General features: G+C 36.6%; 1 protein-coding gene across 1 annotated transcript; it reads right to left on the bottom strand.

Annotated features, from left to right (window-relative positions):
* Nucleotides 1-20,029: 20,029 nt before the first annotated feature.
* On the bottom strand, nucleotides 20,030-21,626 carry LOC124924486. Its single transcript, XM_047464517.1, has 2 exons — nucleotides 21,570-21,626; nucleotides 20,030-20,623 (listed from the first exon to the last, which is right to left on the bottom strand). Exons 1-2 carry the CDS (start codon nucleotides 21,624-21,626, stop codon nucleotides 20,030-20,032), a joined length of 651 nt encoding a protein of 216 aa, XP_047320473.1.
* Between the last annotated feature and the right edge of the window lie 3,224 nt (nucleotides 21,627-24,850).

Below are 24,850 nucleotides of genomic sequence, written 5' to 3'. Positions count from 1 at the left end.
GATTACGTGTTAATTTGGGTAAGTCTGATATCTTCTTCTCTAATTTAGTTTCGTCTAGGAGAAAGATTAGATTGACATGTATTCTGGGATTTATGTTAGGATCGAATACAACAATAGAAGGGGGTTGAATATTGTTGTACTAATTTTCAATTTAAATGCGATTTTAATCCTGTTAAGGACTGAATATCTATTTCTATTTTTAACAAATCTTAACAAGCTCTCTTGAACGGTTTTAAGTGCGGAAAATGCTTGCGGAATTTGAAGTGACGGATATAATGGTGAATGAAACAGTAAACAGACAACACAAGATTTTATGGATGTTCGGAGATAAAACTCCTACGTCACTCCTTCTATCTCCAGAAGGATTCCACTAAAAGACTTTGATTTGTATAGTCTCTACACAAACTCACTCAGATCACAGGTTTTAACAATTGCATGTCTGAACACCTAGCTATCACACTCTCTTGTTGAACATACAACGTTCTCTTAACCTTACAACAATGAACTGTTTATGCAATAATATAAATGATTATCTCTCAGCGTATATCCTCTCGTGTATGTTTAACGTAGTAGTCTTCAAAAGGCTTAGCAAAAGATCAACAAAGAACTAGAGAAAAGTCAAAGAAAACGTAGAAAGAAAACCAGAGAATTCGTCATTGTCCTTTTATGCCTTTTTATATATTCTGCATGGCAACGGTCGAATCTATTTTGTTGACATGTGCCAGCGGTAGATTCGTCGTACGCCTGTCGTACGGGGTAGTGTGCAGGCGAATGGGATATTCGTTCGTACCGGATAGTGCGCAGGTAAATGAATATTCGTTCGTACGTGGTAGTGCGTATGAGAGTGGAATATAGTATGTTTTTGACGTATTAGGCTGACGTGAAACTTGGCTGATATCGAGCTCTACCGATGAGCTACCATGCTGATAGAGTACTCAACTATTGGCGTAACACAACTGTTGGCGCAACACTACTATTAGCACAACTCAGCTGTTGGCGCAACACTGATGTTGGCGCAACCCACCTGTTGGCGCAACCCACCTGTTGGCGCAACACTAATGTTGGCGCAACCCACCTGTTGGCACAATACTGTTGTTGGCACAACCTAGTTGTTGACACCACTCAGCTGTTGGCACAACCCAACTATTGGCGCAACCCATCTGTTGGCGCAACACTGCTGTTAGCGCAACCCAGCTGTTGGCGCAACACATATGATAGCGCATCTTTAGCTCTACTAACGTCAACTCTGCTAATAGCGCATCTTTAGCATTACTAATGACAACTCTGCTTCTAGCGCTTCTTCATCTCATTGAGTGAGACTACTGTCAGCGCTTCTTCAGCTCTGTTGATGTCAACTCTGCTGCTCACAAGTCTGTTGTTTGAGTGAGACTGCTGTCAGCGAGTCTTTGAATTTTACCTGCGTATTAAAACATTGCTAAACTTAGTTTTATTCCTTTATCAAACACCATCATCAAAACTATGTGTGTTCATTTTAATTGTCCTAAGTTCATTTTAATTAATTAAAATATTTTTCATAATTTAACTTTAATTAACGATTTCTCTTTTAATTTTAATTTAATAATTTCCCCATTTTTCCTTTTTTAACTTAATCTAACAATTTCATCTTTTTGATGATGTTAAAACTAAGTTATGAGAGTAAGGAGCTAAAGATAAATTATATATATATAAACATAAATGAGCAATATTTAGAATTATAGATCCCCCCTTTTTAAGTTTTGTCCCTTTGTAACTTGAGCCTTCAGCTGTCTTCTTTTCCTCTGCTACCTTCCTTTTCCAAGTTTACCACTCACTGCTCTGCCTCCTCGACTATTTTCCCATTTTTAACATCAACAACTCTTGAACGATTATTTCATGTTTGCTTAAGAAAATTCGTTACCTCGACAATTTACATTCTTATAGTATCGATCTTCGCGGAGAACTCTTTGTTAACTACCGATGGAGTTGGTCAATACACTTTTGAGCCTGGTCATTGATTCTTTGATAATAGTAACCTCAATTCTACTTTGCGACCTTGTTGAGGATTTTGTCCTGAACGGATGCAGTCGAGGCCAATGTTGTTAAGGCACATGATGCCCTCTCCTTTAAAGATTTAATTTCCCCAAGGATATTAGCAATGCTCTATTGCAAGGGAGCAAGAGAGTCTTGAATAAAGTCGTAGAGATCCGTCGTTCTTTGAGATGACTCCTCTACTAAATGAGGAGTTGATCGATGATAAGATGAGACAATTGGTATCATCTGCAAAGAAATAGCTCTTTCACTTTCCAGAATAGCTACTTCCATGTCAGCAACTGAAACAGGTCATGTTGAAGATGGAGAAAATTGAGTAGAAGGCACCTGGTTCAGCACTGGAGAAGAAAATTCGAATTGCTCAATCTCTACAGTTGTCTTCGAATATTTTAGTTGCTGCTGTAGAGTGACTGGAAGCAGCCAGGGAAGGTTGCTGCTCTGTTGGGAGAATTTGCTGCTCGGCGACAGGGGAGGATTGTAGTTCTGCAGCTAGAGAAGGATGTTGCTCAACAAGTGAGGAGACTTGCTACTCAACGGCTTGGGAGACTTGTTGCTCAACAACTAGACTGAATGACACTGATTGAATTGGAGTTGACTATGGAGGGGGAGTCGAGTCAGGAACCACTGGTGAAAAAAGGGTCAAAACCGAGAGTTAAAACTCTCGGTTTTGACCCTATAACTTTCGGTGAAGACACCTTACCGAAGGTTTTAGTAACCCTCGCCATCCCTCGGTATTGACACTCTCGGGACTTCCATAAAGAGAAAAACCGAGAGTTATATGAAAACTTTCGTATTTTTCTCTTTTTGAAAAAACCGAGGGTTTTACAAGAACTTTCGGTTTTTCTCTTTTTGGAAAAACCGAGGGTTTTATACAGACCTTTCGGTTTTTCTCTTTTGTGGAAAAACCGAGGGTTGTATATAGACCTTTCGGTTTTCTTCTTTTTACAAATAACTTTCGGTTTTTCTCTGTGTGGAAAAACCGAGGGTTTTGCAAAGAACTTTCGGTTTTACCCGAAGAGGAAAACCGAGAGTTATATACAAAACTTTCGGTTTTCCTCTTCGGTTAAAACCGAAAGTTTTGTAAATAACTCTCGGTTTTCCTCTTCGGGTAAAACCGAGAGTTTTCCACTAACTCTCGGTTTTCTCCTTTTCAAGAAAACCGAAAGTTATATTAAAACTCTCGGATTTTACCCGAAGAGGAAAACCGAAAGTTTTGTAAATAACTCTCGGTTTTCCTCTTTAGGATAAAAACCGAGGGTTTGTCATATAACTCTCGGTTTTCTCTTTGGCTAAAAACCGAGAGTTTTCTAATATCTCTCGTTTTTTCCAAAAAGAGAAAAACCGAGAGATTTCAATATTACTTTCGGTTTTTTCCCCTAAATTTTTAAAAATGTGCGGATTATTTTGCTCGCAACCAAAACCTAACCAAAACCTGTTCAGCCAAACCAATATATTAATGATAAAAGAAATGCAGCATACATTAAACGATCACATTAATTGATCGTGAACATTACAAAATTCGAAACCAAACAAATATTCCGAACAATCTGTTATAAGTTCAACTACTATAATGAAAACATGTTCATAATCGAAACAACCTTAGCTTGTGGGGGGAGGAGGTGGTTGTTGCCTCATATATAATTCGATTCTCTCCATTCTCGCGTTCATCTCTGACTTCTCCCTCTCCATTTTTTCGGTAATCTCTAACTTCTCCCTCTCCATTCTTTCCACAATTTCTTGCTTTTCCAATTGCATTTCATCCATTTTCCGCCTTCTTTCTTCATCTCTCTTCTCCAGTTCCTCCAGCTTGAGCTTCATTATTTGATTCTCTTCTAACAATCGCTCATTGTTTCGCTGTGAACTGTTTCCACTACGACGATCCTCACGAAAGTGTGTGGGTCGGACGCCTGATCCCATTCCGAAGACGACCCCGTGTTTTTGTTGTCCGAACACCCTCTCCGTCAATTCAAAATCAGATATTCCCGGTTCGTTACTAACAACCTCCTCCATCTCAGCCTGCACAATTAAAATAAAATATCATTTCTATAATAAAAAAACTAGGCATATTCAATTCACTTACAATTTTCTCTTGCACGTGTTCGTCCGGGACGGGTGTTGGGTTTTCTTGTGTCGGTTTTGGTGTACGGGTCCTCTTGAATACTTCAATTACAGACGGTGGCCGTCCCATTTCAATCGCCTGTTGAAATAAATGATTTATATAATTAATAACAATCTTTATATTAAGTTATTACAAATAATGTACTTACCAACTCGTCTTCAATTTGTGCAAACGGTCTACTTCCCGTTCGATGTGGGAATTTCAGATTCTTCCGATTCTTCATATTTGTAGTACTGTGTCTCTGTATTTGAAATAACAAATGAAGTTAGATTAATTAATATCAACTCTTATTTGAATTATGAAACCGTACCTTAAACGTTTCTGTGAAGAAATGGTTGCGACACACAAACTCCCAATCATCTCGATCGTAGTCCGGTGGAGGATTAGCCAGTACCGCCGCCTCATCTCCTTTGTGGACGCGGATATAATTCTTGTTCAAATCCGACCGCCATCTATCCCATATCTGATTGGCGTGTCCCAACCCCCTCGTTCGAAAAGAGTCAATGTCACCATTAGTCGCTTCGAACGGATCCTGAAAAAAATAACATCTAAATGTGAAAAATAATTATTTAATGACGTAATGTATAATCAAGTAATAATTATTAACCTTGATAGCAGTCCACAGTGAATCCAATTGGTCTGCACTTAAAGCCTTCCACTTGAGAAGACGGTGTGAGACGGCTGCGGGGCTCCGGATAATCGACCCCACATGTCTAGACCACAGTGTCCTTCCCACGTCTGTACCGCCTGGCCTCCCATCCTTCTCTCTAAACGTTAGAGGGATCCTCGTCCCCGCTAGCCTCTTAGACAGCGCAATATTCTTGTTCTTCCCCCGTCTCTTGCGGGCAGAAGATTCTTCGAAATTATCAAAATCTTAATTAAATATGTCAATCAATTGAAACACTAACTAATTTGTAAACGAAATACCTGTCGATGATGGGTCGGGAGTGGTCCCGTGCTCCTCCTCGTCATCCTGCTCCTCGATAGGCTCCTCAAGACCCTCGTCTTCAGCCTCATCGCTAGGCACGTTATCAGCGAATGTGCTCTCTATATACTCTGCGATGTCATCAATATCGTCTTCAGTCTCGTATGTTCGGGGAGGTGCAGTAGCTATCGGGACCACAGGAATCGGTGGTTGGTCTCTCGAAGACGATCCTCGTTGCTTTAACGACTCGGATTGGGCAAGTAGGTTTTGGTAACTCTTATCCAATTTCTTGGGTGTCTTCCTCATACTCTTCCAAGTTGTTTTAGGACCTTCAGACATTCTTAATTCACACCATTAATAAAAATGAGTGAATACTTGAAATAAAGTAGTAATAAAAATGAATTTAAAGTTAAAAACATAATTAAATCTACCTAATTAATTAATCTGAACTATATGTTTGTAAACCGGGGTTTTATTTTTGTCACAATCTTCCAACCGGGTCGGGCTGACATATCAGGGGCGTAGAATACTTGTTTTGCTTGACTCGCCAATATATACGGGTCTTGACTTTGCGTTTTCAATATTCGGTTTACATTTACACTTACGAAGCCATATTTATCCACTTTCACTCCTAGCTCCCCCGAGTGTGTATCAAACCACTTACACTTGAATAAAACAACTCGTTTGTGAGAATAGTATTGTAATTCGATTATATCCGTCAAAACTCCGTAGTATGACATAGTTTCAGATCCGTTGTATCCCTCAACAACCACCCCACTATTTTGAGTTGTCAAACCTTCGTCGTGTTTTTCTGTACAGAATTTGAATCCATTTACTTTACACCAAACATACATAGACGAGTACATACTTGGACCTTCTCCTAAGATCTTGAGGTCTCTTGATATGTCGTTACTTTCTGCTAAATGGGCGACCTATATATGTATCCGAAATGTAGTTGTTAATATGAATAAAAAGAGTTAGGATATATGGTTTGTAATTTACTCACTCGATGCTTGAAATATGCGGCAAACGTTTCTCCACTGGACTCGTTGTTATAATCTCTGCAAATAGATCGAATGCTAATTAGTAACACTCTTTAATGCTAATTAGTAACAGCAACTTTGAAACTTACATGTAAAAAGGTTCTGCTTCGGGACAATTTTTCAAAATGTAAGAATGAGCTGTCACTCGATCTATATAATCCAAGTTGTATACTTTTCCGTTGGATAGGTCTTCCAATGATGCAAATATTGAAATCCCCGAGATTTCAGGTTGTGCATTTTCTTGATCTTGTTCCTCCATATACCTGGCACATAAGCTAATACTTTCGTTAACAAGATAGCTCTCGCTTATAGAGGCTTCGGGGTGGTTATTATTCCGCAAATATCTTTTCATTGTACCCATGTAATGTTCAAAGGGATACATCCATCGATACTGAACAGGTCCTCCAAGCAAAGCCTCAAATGACAAGTGAACCGGGAGATGCATCATGATGTCGAAGATTGACGGCGGAAAAATCATTTCAAATTTGCAAAGTGTCAATGTAATATCCATGTACAATTGTTCCAGGTCCTCTTGAATCAACTCTTTGAAGCACAACAACCGAAAGAAACGAGACAAATTTACTAACGCATCATACACATACTCTGGAAGCAATCCACGAGTTGCTAAAGGAATTAGATATTCCAACAAGATGTGACAATCGTGACTCTTTAATCCCGAAAGTTTTTTCTCTTCCAAATTTACACAACCCCCGATATTTGAGCAAAACCCATCAGGCAACTTGAGATCTTTCAAGAAGTTACAAAGACGTATTTTATTTTCGGATGTCAAAGTGAAAGGCGCTTCTGGATAATGAACAACTCCTTCATCATTTATAGGATGTAACCATGATTTTATGCCTAAGAGTTCTAAGTCTTTACGAGCTTTAGGACCATCCTTAGTCTTCTCTTTCACATTCATTATTGTTCCCAACACGCTATCACAGATATTTTTCTCAATATGCATCACATCCAAATTATGTCTCAATAATAGGGATTTCCAATAAGGTAGACGGAAGAAAATGCTAAGTTTGTTCCAATTGTCTCCCCGCGTTTCATGATATATCTTGGTTCTCTTGCTCATATCCGCACTAAGAATAATGTCTTCTAGGTCTCGTGCTTGCTCATAACTTTCTTGCCCCGTTAACAATCTAGGGGGATCCCTATAATCAGTTCGACCATCAAACGATTCTTTATCCCTTCTGTATTTGTGCTTCGGTGGAAGGAAACGTCTGTGACCCAAGTAACATTGTTTGGAACCATGAACCAATCGAAGGGATACCGTGTCGTTGTTACAACAAGGACAAGCAAATTTACCTTTCGTACTCCAGCCTGATAAATTCGCGTATGCGGGAAAGTCGTTAATGGTCCACAACAACGCCGCTCGCATGTTAAAGTATTGCGAGGTGTGTGCATCAAACGTTCTCACACCTGTTTGCCACAGTTCATGCAACTCTTCGATCAATGGTTGGAGAAATATGTCAATTGCATCTCCCGGACTCTTTGGACCCGGAATTAACATAGATAAAATGAAATTGCTAGAATCCATGCAAGTCGTGGGTGACACATTATAAGGGACGAGAATTACCGGCCAAACACTGTATGATTTTTTTCCATTTGCAAATGGTTGAAACCCATCGCTTGATAAACCAAGTCTTACGTTTCGAGATTCTGAAGCAAAATCTGTATAATTTTCATCAAACGTCTTCCAAGTTAAGGAATCAGCGGGGTGTCTCAACGTATCACTATCAACTCTTCCTTCTTTATGCCATCTCATCATTGGAGCCGTCTTTGAGGACATGTATAGTCTTTGCAGTCTTGGTATTAAAGGGAAATATCTCAACACCTTTTTGGAATGAATTTCCCGTTTTGCTTCTCCCGAACTATCCCACTTGTTTGGTCGACTTTCCATCTTGAAAGACCGCAAACTCTGCACGAATCTTCATTTATGTCGTCCTTCCAAAATAGCATACAATTGTTCTTACATGCGTCTATCTTGTCATATTTAAGCCCGATATCAGTAATGAATTTTTTACTTTCGTAGTATGAGTTTGGCAATTGAGCGTCAATCGGTAATATGTAGTCTTTAAGCAGACGCAGCAACATATCGAACGAAGAATTCGTCCATTGACATACATTTTTTATGTGAAGTAGTTTCAGTAGTGCCGATGATTTCGTTATTCGAGCACCTTCATACAATGGCCGTTTGGAATCATCAAGCAATTTATAAAATCTTTGGGCATCTTCGACTGGTTCATCGTTGGTCGGGACGTCATTAACATTGGGGAACATATCGTTTATAAATTCGTGCATATAACGTTCTTCGTTCACCTGTTCATTAACTGTATTATTCATCTCCTGTATCGGATCGTTGAATTCCGGCACGGCATCCTCCGATTGATCATCGTCGTCATCATCATCGTAGTCATCGGCATCTTCATCGACATCTTCATTAACCACTTGAGTAGTACGTCTCTTTTCTCCATGAAAATACCAATACTCATAATGGATATTTATTCCATAAACGATGAGGTGAGTCTTCACTTCGTCTATTTCCATAAATGGCGTGTTCAAGCATTTCACGCAGGGACATTTCACAGTTTGTCGGGATGTATTCCGAACAGCATACTCAAGGATTTTGTCAACACCTTCCTCGTAATCTGGATGATCTCGACGTAAGGTCATCCAGCTTTTATCGGGTACTTCCATATTTCTAATAAAATGGAAAACAACCCGCCTTATTATTTACTTAAATTTGTCTAAATTAATTAGGATTACATAATGTTAACATAATTTCTAACTAATCTATCATTATCCAACCAAAATTACACATAAACAAATAATAATAAAACCTAACATAAATCTAACTTAAATCTAAACATACATATATTCTAACATTATTTCATTCATACACATTTCAAAACCTATTTAAATTATAATTCAACCTTATTTCATTCATACACATTTCAAACCTAATTTAATCTAACATATATAATCTAACATAATCTAACATAAATCAAACATAATACCTAATCTAACATAATACCTAATCTAACATACTTTAAATCTAACATAAATCAAACATGAAACTAACCTAACCATATAATAAACCAACAAGAACTAACCTTGCACAAATAGAGCGACGAAGAAGAGCAGCGAATGTAGATCGACGAGCGGGCAGCGGGCGGCTTAAATTCCTAACCTACATTAATATAACCAAATATTCAAACCAATAAATCTAATCGAATCAAACTCCAATCAAACATCAATCTAGCCAAAATGAAAATTTTAACCTAAAATTCTAACCTAAACTTCAATCATGTCTAACCTAAATCAAACCTCAATTAATTAACAATCAAACCAACAAACATTCAACCGAACATATATCAAATCAATTGAATAAAATAATCAATCCAAAACCTAAACTAACCAAAATCAATCATATTTTCAACCTAATATCAAACAAAATACCTAACATACAAATCTAACAAACATCTAACAAATATCTAACAATAATCTAACCTAATTGCAACAATCTAACAAAAATCTAACTTCAATCTAACCTAATTTCAAAAATCTAACAATAATCTAACCTAATCTGAAAAATCTAACAAGAATCTAAAATTAATCTAACCTAATTGCAACAATCTAACACTAATCTAACCTACTTTCAAAATAAAACTCTAAACTAACCTTGCAGGGCTGCGGCGGCGGCGGCAGAGCTTCTTCAAGATTCGGCGGCGGCGGCAGATGGCGATTCTTCAACAGCTTCGGTGGTCTTCGGCAGGGCGGCGGCGCAAGGTGTTCGGCAGGGCGGCGGCGCAAGATGTTCGGTGGTCTGCTTGTTCGTCGGGGAGAGAGAAGAGGGCGGCGGAGGAGATGAGAGGAGAAGAAATAAAATGAAATCGGGAAAGAGAAGAGGAAGAGGCGTTTTAATTTTAGGATGTAATTTCCGAGAGTTTTATAAAGAACTCTCGGTTTTACAATTTTTAAAACCCGAGAGTTGTGTGTAAAACTCTCGTTTTACCCTTATAGAACCCGAGAGTTTTATATACAACTCTCGGTTTTATAATGTTTAAATTCCGAGAGTTTTAATATAACTCTCGGTTTTTAATGTTAGAATTCCGAGAGTTGTAATATAACTCTCGGTTTTTAATCTTTAAATACATTTTTAGAATTAAATTTAAATACACAAAAACGAGAGGCTTTGGTAAATCTTTCGTTTTTTAGGCATATTTCCGAAAGTTATATATTTAACTTTCGGTTTTACAACATGAGAACTTGTTAAATTATTTGAATTCTCACTTTCTAATAACGTTGAACAACATTAATTTAACACATTTGATATCCTTAAAACATTTCCCAATCCATATGTTCAAACATTACACAAATACATAGGATAATCAAACATAAACATTCATATACACTTCTATATATAATCAAACACATTCATAAACATTTTAACATTAAAGACAATTAAAATTTTTAAAATAAAAACACACACTTGATTATATTATTTAGGAGTCTAGATTGGAAGGTAGAGAACCAATGAATTTTACAATTTTGTGAAATGATAATTCCGAAAGTTATATAATTAACTTTCGCAAATTTACATCAAAACCGAAGGGTTTATATAAAACCCTCGTTCTTGAGAAATGTAAAATCCGAAAGTTTATAGAAAACTTTCGGTTTTGATGGTTATTTCCGAAAGTTAATTATATAACTTTCGGAATTATCACTTCACAAAAGGTTAAATTCTTTGGTTTTTCACCTTCTAATGACCTATAACAATATTAATTTACCACATTTGATGTATTCAAAATATTGCACAATCCATTTGATCAAACATTACCTACATTCATAAGATAATCAAACATGAACATTCATATAGACTTCTCTATAATAATCAAACACAATCATAAATATGTGAACATGAAACCCAATATTAAATTTTAAAATACAACACGAAATTGATTATATTAGTTAGAAGTTAAGATTAGTGGGTTAAAAACAAAAGAATTGAACAAACTAGGTAGTCTTAAAACCGAAAGTTATAAAATTAACTTTCGGTTTTGATGTGTATTTGCGAAGGTTTTAAATATATCTCTCGGTCTTGACCTTCATCAGAAGTTTTTTTGGAATTGTTAAAACCGAAGGTTTATTTGAAAACCTTCGGTTTTTACCCTTCCCCGTACTTAGAAAAAAATCTGATTTTTTTAATGTAAGGTCAAAACCGAAGGTTTATTTGAAAACCTTCGGTTTTTACCCTTCCCCATACTTAGAAAAAAATCTGATTTTTTTAATGTAAGGTCAAAACCGAAGGTTTATTTGAAAACCTTCGGTTTTTACACTTCCCCATACTTAGAAAAAAATCCGATTTTTTTAATGTAAGGACAAAACCGAAGGTTTATATGAAAACCTTCGGTTTTTACCCTTCCCCGTACTTAGAAAAAAATCTGATTTTTTTAATGTAAGGTCAAAACCGAAGGTTTATTTGAAAACCTTCGGTTTTTACCCTTCCCCATACTTAGAAAAAAATCTGATTTTTTAATGTAAGGTCAAAACCGAAGGTTTATTTGAAAACCTTCGGTTTTTACCCTTCCCCATACTTAGAAAAAAATCCGATTTTTTTAATGTAAGGACAAAACCGAAGGTTTATATGAAAACCTTCGGTTTTTACCAAGGACAAAACCGAAGGTTTTCAAATAAACCTTCGGTTTTTACCCATTCCCATACTTAGAAAAAAATCAGATTTTTTAATGAGGGGTAAAAACCGAAGGTTTATTTGAAAACCTTCGGTTTTTACCCATTCCCATACTTAGAAAAAAATCAGATTTTTTAATGAGGGGTAAAAACCGAAGGTTTATTTGAAAACCTTCGGTTTTTACCCTTCCCCATACTTAGAAAAAAATCTGATTTTTTTAATGTAAGGTCAAAACCGAAGGTTTATTTGAAAACCTTCGGTTTTTACCCTTCCCCATACTTAGAAAAAAATCCGATTTTTTTAATGTAAGGACAAAACCGAAGGTTTATATGAAAACCTTCGGTTTTTACCAAGGACAAAACCGAAGGTTTTCAAATAAACCTTCGGTTTTTACCCATTCCCATACTTAGAAAAAAATCAGATTTTTTAATGAGGGGTAAAAACCGAAGGTTTATTTGAAAACCTTCGGTTTTTACCCATTCCCATACTTAGAAAAAAATCAGATTTTTTAATGAGGGGTAAAAACCGAAGGTTTATTTGAAAACCTTCGGTTTTTACCCTTCCCCATACTTAGAAAAAAATCTGATTTTTTTAATGTAAGGTCAAAACCGAAGGTTTATTTGAAAACCTTCGGTTTTTACCCCAATTTAAAAAAAAATTGGTCAAAACCGAAGGTTTTCAAATAAACCCCTCGGTTTTGGCGATGCGGTTTTTTTTTTTTTTTTAAAAATTGTGAAAAGTCAACAAAACAGAATTATTTAATAAAAACATATTAAACCAAACAAAACAAACATAATAACAATAATTCATAAATATTAAAACATAACTGTCATCAATCCATAATAAATCTACAAATTAATTATTAGATGGGGTGGAAGGAGGGGGTGGTTGATTCAGTCGACTCCTCAACAAGACAAGTTCCTGTTCGAGATTCTCTAATCTCTGAGACATTTCGGCCCGGTCCGCTTTGATTTCACTAAGCAAACGACCTCTTTCGGCATCCCTTAGTCGGATTTCTTCCATTTCCAGCGTCATCTTTCTGACCTCTTCCTCACGTGCCGCAATTTCAGATTGTGTTATCAGATTCTGGTAACACGGATGCAGTTTCTCCGGTGTACGCCGAAGTCTCTTCCATGTCCAATCATCACCCATATCCTAAATGCATTTCAGATATATGTATATATATATATTCATCAAACAAAATAACGTAAACTAACATAAATCTAGATCTATAATATATATATATATACAAACTTAAGAAAAATCTAAATCTTACAATAAACAAAACAAAAAAACCAAATCAAACAAATTACCTGAAGAGAGGAGAAGAACCCGCGGCTTGGAGGAGGCAGGCGGCGGCGGCGGCGGAAGAGAGAGAAAGGAGAGAAGCGGAATGAAAAAGAGAGAAGGGTTAGGGTTTGTATTTATAGAGGTTGAGGCCGAAGGTTTTCATAAAACTTTCGGTTTTGATATTAGTCAAAACCGAGGGTTTATTATAAAATCTTCGGAAAAACCAATTTCAAAAATTTGAATTTTTTTTAATGAGCAAAACCGAAGGTTCTTTGTAAAACTTTCGGAAATGAAATTTTCAAAAAAGGCAAAACCGAAGGTTCTTTGACAAACCTTCGCAATTCAAAAACCAAGGGATTTCAAAACCGAAGGTTTTTCCTAAAACCTTCGCAAATAACCCACACCCAACACTTAGAATTTTTTGGGGATTTTTGGGAAGTTAAAAACCGAAAGTTCTTTGTAGAACTTTCGGTAATAATTAATAAACCCGAAGGTTTTACACCCCACTCGGAATCTATTTTTAATTCCGAAGGATTTGTTCCTCTCGGGAGTATTTAGGAGAGGTTTAGAAAACCTTCGGGAAAAACCGTCGGTAAAGATCCTTTTTTTACCAGTGAACTTCCATCGGGTGGGAGGACAGAGGAGTGGCGCTAGATGCAATTATTGGTGCCCATCGTAGCTCAGCATCCTTGGAAGACTCGGTACCCTGTATGATTGCAGAGGCCTTCGAGTTGAGTGAATCCAGACTTTGTTGCAAATTTTCAATAACCTTGGCATCCAGCCAAGCGGTTTTTCCAATGGCCTTTAATTTTCCATTCTCTAGAGAAGAATTCTGTGCAGGGTGCCTCCTCTAGCATCGACTGCAACTAACTCTCTCCTTTTGTGAGCCTCTTGTATGTTTTTAGTGGATGCCCACTTCAGGATTGCGTTCTCTTGAACTAGCAACCCTTTAATCTTCTTGTTCGCATCGGCACTTGGTAGGAATTTAGAGAACCTTTCATGAAGCCTTTTATTGCTCCAGTTGTTGAAGAGGTCCAGCCTCTCCTTTGCTTTTTCTTCAACATCCTCCATGATCAAATCTATGGTGAGTTGTTCCGGAGTAGGAGCCTTGGGTTGAAAGACGTCAATTTCTTTTCCCTTTCCTATAACTTTGGCAAGTTGTGTAGTAGTTTGAGCATGTTCATTTATAATGATACCTTTAGCAGTTGGAGCTCTTGCTATGATAGCTACTGGTGAGATACTTGTTAGAGGAGCAACTAATACTAGAGGTGTTGTTGTTGGTCTTTCAGCAAGACTATCGGCTAACACAACAGTTGATGCTTCAACAAAGCCTTCTCCTCATCCTTGATGTTGAACTCTTGAAGAAGATAGACGATTGTCCACTCGACTGTTGTGCAGATGTGTCAAGGCTGGAGTCCTGCACTCCTTTCATCCTAAGGTCCAGTTTAGGGGTTACCTCATGAATTTTCTCCACCGCAGGGGTTACTTCAAGTGTTGAGACATTGACTACGGTGGGATTGACTTCCATCACAACATTAGAAATTTCAGCCTCTACTGTTGTTGAGTCCTCCAGCCTTGCCCTCTTTGCCTTAGAAGTAGTATCAACCGACTCTTCTGTTGAGAAAAAGGTTCGGCTGTTGGAGATCCTAGAAGATTCCTCAACCACATGCCTTCTCGTCATCCTTGTTGTTGAACGCTTGAAGAAGATGACGATTGTCCGCTCGATTGTTGTGCAGATGTGTCAAGGCTAGAGTCCTACACTCCTTTCATCCTGAGGATGTAGTTACTGACCGTTCTGCTAGTCAGAATCCTGTTAAGGTAGATGTTTACTCCCTTCCCTTCATTTACCTTAAGATTCTCGAGCAGCCTGCTGATCTGCACAGCAAATCCAGCATGCTGCTTCTTTGGGACCGTCACCATTATCACAAAAGTTATGAATAGAACCGAGGACCAGTTGATAGGCATTTTTTTGTGATGGCCACCATTATTTTGAATCAATCATGTGTGTAAGCATCTAAGGATCCAACCTTTGCGCGAAGAGATTTTGCAATAATGTCGTTTAACAAACAGTATTCTGGTTTCATCTGCCTCTTCTTTATATGAGTCTGAATGGGATGAGAGACATCTGAGAAGACCGTCTGCATCTTCTTAATCGTATCTTGCATCTCCTTAATCGTATCTGACGGAATCCGGTTGAAAACCGTGAGCCCTTCTGACGGAAGCTCAAATAGTTTGGCAAAAGTCTCTTTGGAAACATTGATTTCAGTGCCCTTCACCCAACACTGGATTTTGTCCCCAACGATCTTCGCCATTGAAAAGAGCTGGCGTACCTCTGTTATGTGGACGCTGCTAGTTCCCTTGAGAAACTTCTTCAGTCTAGACACGTCAAGGGTTCAGAACATCGCCACCATTTTAGGAAGCCCCATAGTGTAGTCAGATTCGAAATCTACCTATAGAGTGTTTTGTGAAAAAAGATTTCATCTCAGATTCTTAGGGTTTCAAAGAAAGTTGATGAAGAGATTTAGGGATTTAGAGTGAAAATAAATTTAGGGTTTCAAATCGTAAGAGAGAGAGAATATGAATCGCCTTTTAAAATGGTGAGGCGTTTAGGGATGTTGGTCAAATATATATAACATGACAGTTATGTGACTTCATGTTATTTTAATAAATAAATGAAGGGAAATATTTATTTTTTAAAATGTGACCATTCCTTTTCCTAAGGGAGATGATAAAACGACAGCGTATGGATACGATTAAAACGTTGTTCCACTCGGCTGACAAGTAGTCGTCTGATACTCACTTGGACCACTGACTGACTTTGTTGTCCGCATGCCTTATATTTTAGCTGAGTGTCACAAATATGCTGGTGTGTTGCTGGCGCACAGCAACAGCTGAGTGTGGACAACATACTTTTCCTATCAGCTTAGTATCATTACTTTGCTGAAATTACAGGTTGTTTAAGCACAACCTCGTCTGATGTATAGTGTCATCAACCGACTCTTTGTTCAAATAAATTAGAGATAGTTGTTTCAACATTTATGGCTTATCAACTGTCAATTAAATTCCCCCTAAGTTTATTCATAATAAATTAATTTAAATCTAAAAGACCTAAAATATTTCTAAAGTAAGAAAACTTAGTCTCGGAGAGTGGCTTTGTGAAGATGTCAGCCACTTGTTGATAGGTAGGCACGTATTCCAGCCGAATGTGCTATTACGCTACATGATCTCAGATGAAGTGATGCTGGATATCGATATGTTTTGTCCTTAAGTGCAACACCGGATTATGTGTGATCAATATGGCACTGGTGTTGTCACAGAAGATTGGCGACTCCTCTACCGTAATTTCAAAGTCCCTCAGTTGTTGTTGAATCCACAACAGCTGAGCATAACAACTTCCTGCAATAAGGTATTATGCTTCTGCTGTGGAGGTGGCAATGGACGTCTTCTTCTTGATAAACCAAGAAATTAGACGATCACCAAGGAACTGACACGTTTTACTAATGCTCTTCCTATCAATTTTACAACCTGCATAGTCTACATCAAAGTAAATAATTAAGTTGAAACTGGAATTATTTGGATACCACAGTCCAACACATTGAGTTCCCTTAAGATATTTCAAAATACGTTTAACAGCTATGTAGTGAGATTGTTTAGGATTAACATGAAATCTCCACACACGCCGACAGCAAACATGATGTTTGGTCAGCTGGCTGTCAGATAGAGAAGGGCACCAATGATTCCTCGGTACGCTATGATATCAACATCTTGACCACCTTCATCTTTATCCATCTTGCTCGATGAGTTCATGGGAATTGAGGCAGCTGAGAAGTTCTCCATACCGAATTTCTTTAGTAACTCCTTGGTATAAGTCGCTTAATTGATGAAGATTCCAGTTTCAAGTTGCCTAACTTGAAGTCCAAGGAAGAACATTATCTCACCCATCATGCTCATCTCAAATTTTTCATGCATCAACTTAGAAAAGTTTTCACACAATTTAGGGTTAGTTGACCCAAAAATAATATCATCTACATAAATCTGAACAAGTAAGATATGTAAATCTTTGATAAATTTTAAGAGTGTTTTATCCATTGTGCCAATAACGATATCGTGCTTAAATAAGAATGTAGATAGTGTGTCATATACCAAGCTCTAGCAGCTTGCTTAAAACCATATAAAGCTTTATCTAGTTTGAAAACATGATGAGGCAAGTATGATTTTGAAAACCGGGAGACTATTCACCATAGACATCTTCATTAAGTATACCGTTAAGGAAAACACTTTTAACATCTATTTGATATACTTTAAAAATTTTGAAAGCAGCATAAGCTAAGAATATTCTAATAGCTTCTAACCTAGCTACAGGGATAAATGACTCGTCAAAGTCAATCCCTTCCTTTTGTTTGTATCATTGAACTACTAGCCTAACATTGTTTCTCATAACTATTCCATCTTTATTTAGTTTTTTCCTAAAACCCATCTAGTTCTAATAACAGATTGATTATCTGGTCTGGGAATTAGATGCTAGACTTTATTTCTTTCAAATTGGTTTAATTCTTCTTGAATAGCATTGATCCAATCTGGATCAAGCAATGTTTCAATCACTTTCTTAGGCTCGATTTGAGAAATAAAAGTAGAGTTTGCAAATTAATTCATTGGTTAGTTTCTGGTCATAAGAGATGCATATGGATTTCCTATGATTAATTCTGGTGGATGATTTATGTTCCATCTAAAGTTCGGTCCCAGAGGATCATTCGTCTGATCAATTGTTCCAGTAACATGCAGACTGTCAGCTGCCTACTGACTTTTAGTCTAGCTGTCTGGTTGAACTTCAACTAGGTCAGCTGGTTGATCAAATGGATTATTTATGTTGACCTGAACTTCATTGTCACTATCGGATTGAAGATTAGTTGCTTCTAATCTGTTAAAAACTTCATTAATTTTGTTAGAGTTATTTTCAACAGATTCATATACAACATGGGTTGATTCTTCAATAGTTAAAGTTTATTTATTAAAAACTCTATAAGCTTAGTTAACTAAAGAAAAACCTAGCATAACGCCAACATCTGCTTTAGCATCAAAAGCAGTTAAATGATTTTTTTCAATATTTTGAATAAAACATTTACAGCTAAATATCCTAAAATATGATATTTTAGAAACTTTGCCATAGAAAAATTCATAAGGTGTTTTATTAAATCGTTTATTAATCATAATCTGTTTAGAGTATAACATGATGTATTAATGTCTTCTGCCCAAAGTTTTTGAGACACACCAGAATCAGCTAGCATTGATCTAGATACTTCTTTATTTGTTTTGTTTCTCCTTTCAGGAATACTGTTTTACTATGGAGTTTTGACACTAGACAACTCGTGTCTAATACGAGATTCCTCAAAGAAATAATATAGATTCTTGTTTGTAAATTCAGTTTCTCTGTCACTTCTAATTTTTATAATACTTGGAGATTTTTCATTTTGTAGTCTTCTAAGGATTTTAATTAAATTAACACCAGATTGATCCTTATATACTAAAAATACAACCCAAGTAAACCTAGAGTAATCATCAATTATGACCAGTGTATATCTCATTCCCCTTAAACTAGTTATTGGAATTGGACCGAACAGATCCATGTGAAATAATTCTAGACACCTATCAGATTGGATATTCATTTGTTTTTAAAAGCTGATCTAACATATTTTCCCATCTGACAATCTGGGTAGACTTTTTCTTTAATAAATTTTAGTTTAGGAATTCCAGTTACAAGATCTTTTGAACAATGTTATTAATTGTTTTAAAGTTTAGGTGATTAAGTGTTTATGCCACAATCAATTTTGATCATTTTAGCAATCATGCATACATGATCAGACGTTTTATTCTTCCAGTTCATCTTATATGAATTTCCTATTCTACTTCCTCTCAGTAGGGTGTTCCCCTATTAATCTTTAACAAGACATGCATACTTTTGAAATTCTACTTTGTACCCATTATCACACATTTGACTTATGCTAATTAAATTGTAGAACAAGTTTTCTATTAATAGCACGTTGTTAATAGTAATGTTATCGTGGACAATCTTACCCTTACCCACAATTTTACCTTTCGAGTTGTCATCGAATGTGATTTTTGGTCCAGTATATTTAGATACGTCTGTTAGCAGTCGGTTGTTGTCTGTCATGTGTCTTGAGCAACCACGGTTCAGATATCATATAGAGTCTTCTAGGTAGCTGTCCTGATTTACCTACACATATATACATTGACAGCTTTGGTACACATATTCATTTGGGTCCATAGTTAATCAATCCCCTAGGGATTCATATTTGAGTTATTTTTATGGATCTCCTATTTTGTGTTGTTAATAGTGCATATGTTTTAGACTTGACAAATTTCTTTATATCTGTTGATGATCCATTGACTTTAGAAGATGATTTTTGATAAAAACATTTCTGACTTTCTATCAGGGTTTTACTTACCAAACCGGCTGGATGCCCTATTCTTGGGCTTAAGCCAGCTTGACTTTTGCTTAGTTGGCTTAATATATTTAATTTCATCTTCCAAAGTTAAGTTATCATAACTTTTATTAATTCGAATATCAATTGAATTTCCATTGACGAAACTTATGGGATTAAATTTGTTCAACTTGTTGCTGGACTCAGCTGGATTGCCATTAATAAATTCTAGATCAGATTTGTATCTGGAAGGCTTTTGCTGCTCAATCAGCTACTTAACAACATTTTCAGACTTTATCCAAGAACTAACCACATAGTTTAATATTTGATTTTCAGCAGATAAAGTCTAAATTGTTTCTTTGAGCTTCTCATTCTCAACTAAGAGATCATTTAATTTTTTTTTCAAAGCTTTTGGTTCATTGTTTTGATTTGAAAAGCTTGTACTGTCAGATTTGTTTTTCAAGTTTATTTCGTTAAAAAGTCTTACAATTTCTTATACTCAATGATCATGTCATTAAGTGTAGTAGTTAGATCATCTCTTGTGAATTCGTTAAAGGTGAAATTAAATACCTCGATGTTGTCTTCCATGAAGCATTTGACGATTTCATCCTCACTTTCACTTGAGGAGCTTTCATCGGAGTGGATTTCAGCCCATTTGCTCTTACTTTCCTTAGCCAGCAGAGCTTTATATTCCTTCTTGTTCTTCTTCTTTAAAGGCTTCTTGTCATCCTTTTTGGGATTTCTACAATCAGCCTTGAAGTGACTTGGTTTGTCATAATTAAAACATCTTAAATTAGCATTATAATCATTTTTATAATTGTTTCTGTTTGAATTAGAGTTAAAATGATTCTTCCTCATGAATTTACCAAACTTCTTGACAAATAGTGATATATCATCGTCGCTGATCTGTTCAACAGACTTCGCAGCTATCACAGCAGGTGTCTCTTCAACAGTCACTAGTGCTTGTGTTATGATGGAGGTGGACGACTCCTCTTCATTCTTTGAGTTTATCTCAAACTCATAGGTCTTCAGATCGGCAAAGAGATCATACAGCTCGATCTTGTTGAGGTCCTTGAACTAATCATAACTTTGATTAGTTTGAATATAAGTTGAATTTCCCCTGACGAAACTTATGGGATTAAATTTGCTTTTTACTAGGTTCAACTTGTTGTTGGACTCAGCTGGATTGCCATTAATAAATCCTAGATCAGAATTGTATTTGGCAGACTTTTGATGCTCAATCAGCTACTTCACAGTATTTTCAGACTTCATCCAAGAACTAACCACATAGTTTAATCTTTGATTTTCAGCAGAAAAAGTCTGAATTGTTTCTTTGAGCTTCTCATTCTAAACTGAGAACTCATTTATTTTGTTTTACAAAGCTTCTGGTTCATTGTTTTGAATTGAAAAGCTTGTACTGTTAGATTTTTTTCAAGTTTATTTCGTTAAAAGAGTCTTACAATTTCTTATACTCAATGACCATGTCATTGAGTGCAGTAGTTAGATCATCTCTTATGAATTCGTTAAAGATGAAATCAAATACCTCGATATCGTCTTCCATGAAGAATTTTAAGATTTCATCCTCACTTTCACTTGAGGGGCTTTCATCGGAGTCGATTTCAGCCCATTTGCTCTTTCTTTCCTTAGCTAGCAGAGCTTTCTATTCCTTCTTGCTCTTCTTCTCGAAAGGCTTCTTGTCATCCTTTTTAGGATTTCTACAATCAGCCTTGAAGTTACTTGGTTTGTCACAATTAAAAAATCTTAAATTAGCATTATAATCATTTTATAATTGTTTCTGTTTGAATTAGAGCTAGAATGATTCTTCCTCATGAATTTGTCAAACTTCTTGACAAATAGTGACATAGCGTCGTCGCTCATCTGTTCAGCAGACTTCGTAGCTATCACAGCAGGTGGCTCTTCAGCAGTCACTAGTGCTTGTGTTGTGATGGAGGTGGACGACCCTTCTTCATTCTTTGAGTTTATCTCAAACTTTTAGGCCTTCAGATCGGCAAAGAGATCATACAGCTCGATCTTGTTGAGGTCCTTGAATTCCCTTACGGACATCGTCTTGATATCCCATTCTCAGGGAAAAGCTCTCATAACTTTGATAACAACCTCTCTTTTGCTACATATCTTTCCTAGGGTTGAGAGATATATGACTATGCTACTGAATATTTCATCGAATTCAATCATAGTCTCACCCGGACGCATCTTGATGCTGTCAAACTTCTGTGTGGAAACCATCACCTTATTTTCTTTTTTTTTGGTTGATGCCTTCATAGAGTTGAGTCAGCTTCTCCCAAATTTGTTTGGCAGTGGAACATTACTTGATCTTGCTGAATATATTCTTGTCCAAAGTTTTGTAGAGAATATCTTTGGCCACATTATCAAGGTTGGCCCTCCTCTTGTCTTCAGCAGTCCACTCGTATATGGGTTTCTCCTTCATCTTAGGAGCACCCTCTATTGCATTTGTGATTGTGTTAACCTTTAATATCTTCATGGGAACATCAATGATGAAATACTACATATCATCATCTTGTGCAGCTAGATGTGCTTGCATTCTGATCTTCCAGTCATCATAATCTTCCTTTGAGAGCATTGTGATATTTTTTAGATAAGACATGATTATGATATCTACAGTAGCTTGAGAATAGAAAACCTCGCTCTGATACTACTTGTTAGGATCTAATACAATAATAGAAGGGGGTGAATATTGTTGTACTAATTTTTACTTTAAATGCGATTTTAATCCTGTTAAGAACTGAAAATCTATTTTTATTCTTTAACAAATCTTAGCAAGCCCTTGAACGGTTTCAAGTGCGGAAAATACTTGCGGTATTTGAAGTGGCAGATATAACGTTGAATGAAATAGTAAACAAACAACACAAGATTTTATGGATGTTCGGAGAAAAAACTCTTACGTCACCCCTTCTTTTATTTCTAGAAAGATTCCACTAGAAGACTTTGATTTGTATAGCCTCTACACAAACCCACTCAGATCACAGGTCTTAACAATTTCTTGTCTGAACTCCTAGCTATCACACTCTCTTGTTGAACATACAACGTTTTGTTCAACTTACAACAATGATCTGTTTATGCAACAATACAAATGATTATCTCTCAACATATATCCTCTCGTGTATGCTTAACATAGTAGTCTTCAAAAAGCTTAGCGAAAGATCAACAAAGAACTAGAGAAAATCCAGAGAAAACGCAGAGAGAAAACTAGAGAATTCGTTGTTGTCCTTTTATTCCTTTTAATATATTCTGCGTGGCAACGATCGAATCTATTATGTTGACACGTGGCAGCGGTACATTCGTCGTACGCCTGGCGTATGGGGCAGTGCGTAGGCAAATGGCATACTCGTTCGTACCAGGTAGTGCATAGGCGAATGGAATATTCGTTCGTACGTGATAGTACGTAGGCGAGTGGAATATAGTACGTTTTTGACGTATTAGGCTAACATGGAACTTGGCTGATATTGAGATCTACTGTTGGCGCAACACAACTGTTGGAACAACCCAACTATTGGCGTAACACTGTTGTTGGCACAACTCAATTGTTGGCGCAACACTAATGTTGGCTCAATTCAACTGTTGGCGCAACACTACTATTGACACAACCCAATTGTTGGCGCAACCCAACTGTTGGCACAACCTAGCTGTTGGCGCAACCCAGCTGTTGGCGCAACCCAGCTGTTGGCGCAACCCAGCTGTTAGCGTCACTCAGTTGTTGGCGCAACACAGTTGTTAGCGCAACCTAGTTGTTGGCACAACACATTTGATAGTGTATCTTCATCTCTATTGACGTCAACTCTACTGATAGCGCATCTTTAGCTTTGGTGATGATAACTCTTCTGCAAACGCTTTTTCAGCTCATTGAGTGAGACTGTTGGCAGCGCTTATTCAACTCTACTGATTTCATCTCTACTGCTCACGAGTCTCTTGTTTGAGTAAGACTGCTGCCAGCGAGTCTTTGAATTTTACTTGCGTATTAAAACATTGTTGAACTTAGTTTTATTCCTTTATTAAACACCATCATCAAAACTATGTGTATTCATTTTAATTGTCCTAAGTCCATTTTAATTAATTAAAGTGTTTTTTCATAATTTAACTTTAATTAACGATTTCCCTTTTAATCTTAATTTAACAATTTCCCCATTTTTCCCTTTTTAACTTAATCTAACAATTTAAAATTGAGATTTTTCTGTCTACGTATCTTGGGCTCCTTCTAAGGGTTAAAGCTAGCTCCAAAGCTTCTTGGGACTCAATCATCAGTAAAATAGAGAGGAAGCTTCCCATTTAGAAAATTAAGATGATTTATAAGGAAGATTGTTTAGTCCTTATCAAGAGCGCTCTTTCTTCAATGTCAACTTATATGATGTCTTTTTTTGTCATCTCAAAGTGTGTGGCCGTTAAGTTGGAGAGAATTATTTGTAATTCTTGTGGGGATCGTCTGATCCCTCATTTTCTTATTTAGTGAGTTGGGATAAAGTTAAATTGATAAAAGAGTATGGGGGACTGGAAATCTGCGATCTAGTTTCTTTTAATAAAGCCTTATTATCCAAATGGTGTAGTAGATTTGCATCTGAGCAAGAGAGTATTTGGGCCAAATTGATTAAATATAAATATGGTCAGGATAAGTCTGGTTGGTTCACCAAGAATTCTTCTAGACTCGTGGGATGAAACATTTGGAGTGGTATTTATGCCATGTGGAAAATTTATCAAGAGCATTCAATTTATTTTGTGGGTGATGGAAGTTCAATTAGTTTTGGTGACGAAAACTTGGTGTGGTGGTAAATTTTTTACGAAGGTTTTCCCCAAGCTTGCTTTTATTGCTATTTGTGGAGATGCATCGGTCAAGATATGTTTGACATTCGGTCTAGTGGTTTTTCATACCGTGTCAGGTATAGAAGAAGATTGAATAGTGAATAAAATATGTCCAATGATAGACTGTTCATGGTTAGAAATAAGGAGTTAAACACGTCTTCTCATAATTATATGCGGTGGCGTGATGTAAATAATTTTCATGTGGGATATTGTTACACTTTGGTCAATAATGTTAGCCCAATTGATCTGTGTTGGAAAATTTATGGGAGTCTAAGATGCCTACCAATATCTCCTTTTTTGGTTGGAGTGTTATTCAAGGAGGAATTCTCATTGACGATCGATGTATGAAAAAAGTATGATTATTGTGAGTCGTTATCGTATGTGTTACAAAGAAGTTGAGACATCTTTTCATCTATTTTTACATTGTCACGTTGTTGCAAGTATATGAAGTTTTTTGCGAAATTTGACTGGAAT

This window comes from Impatiens glandulifera, chromosome 2 (assembly GCF_907164915.1).
Source record: "Impatiens glandulifera chromosome 2, dImpGla2.1, whole genome shotgun sequence".
NCBI lineage: Eukaryota > Viridiplantae > Streptophyta > Magnoliopsida > Ericales > Balsaminaceae > Impatiens > Impatiens glandulifera.
This window is presented reverse-complemented; position numbering and strand designations above follow the sequence as displayed.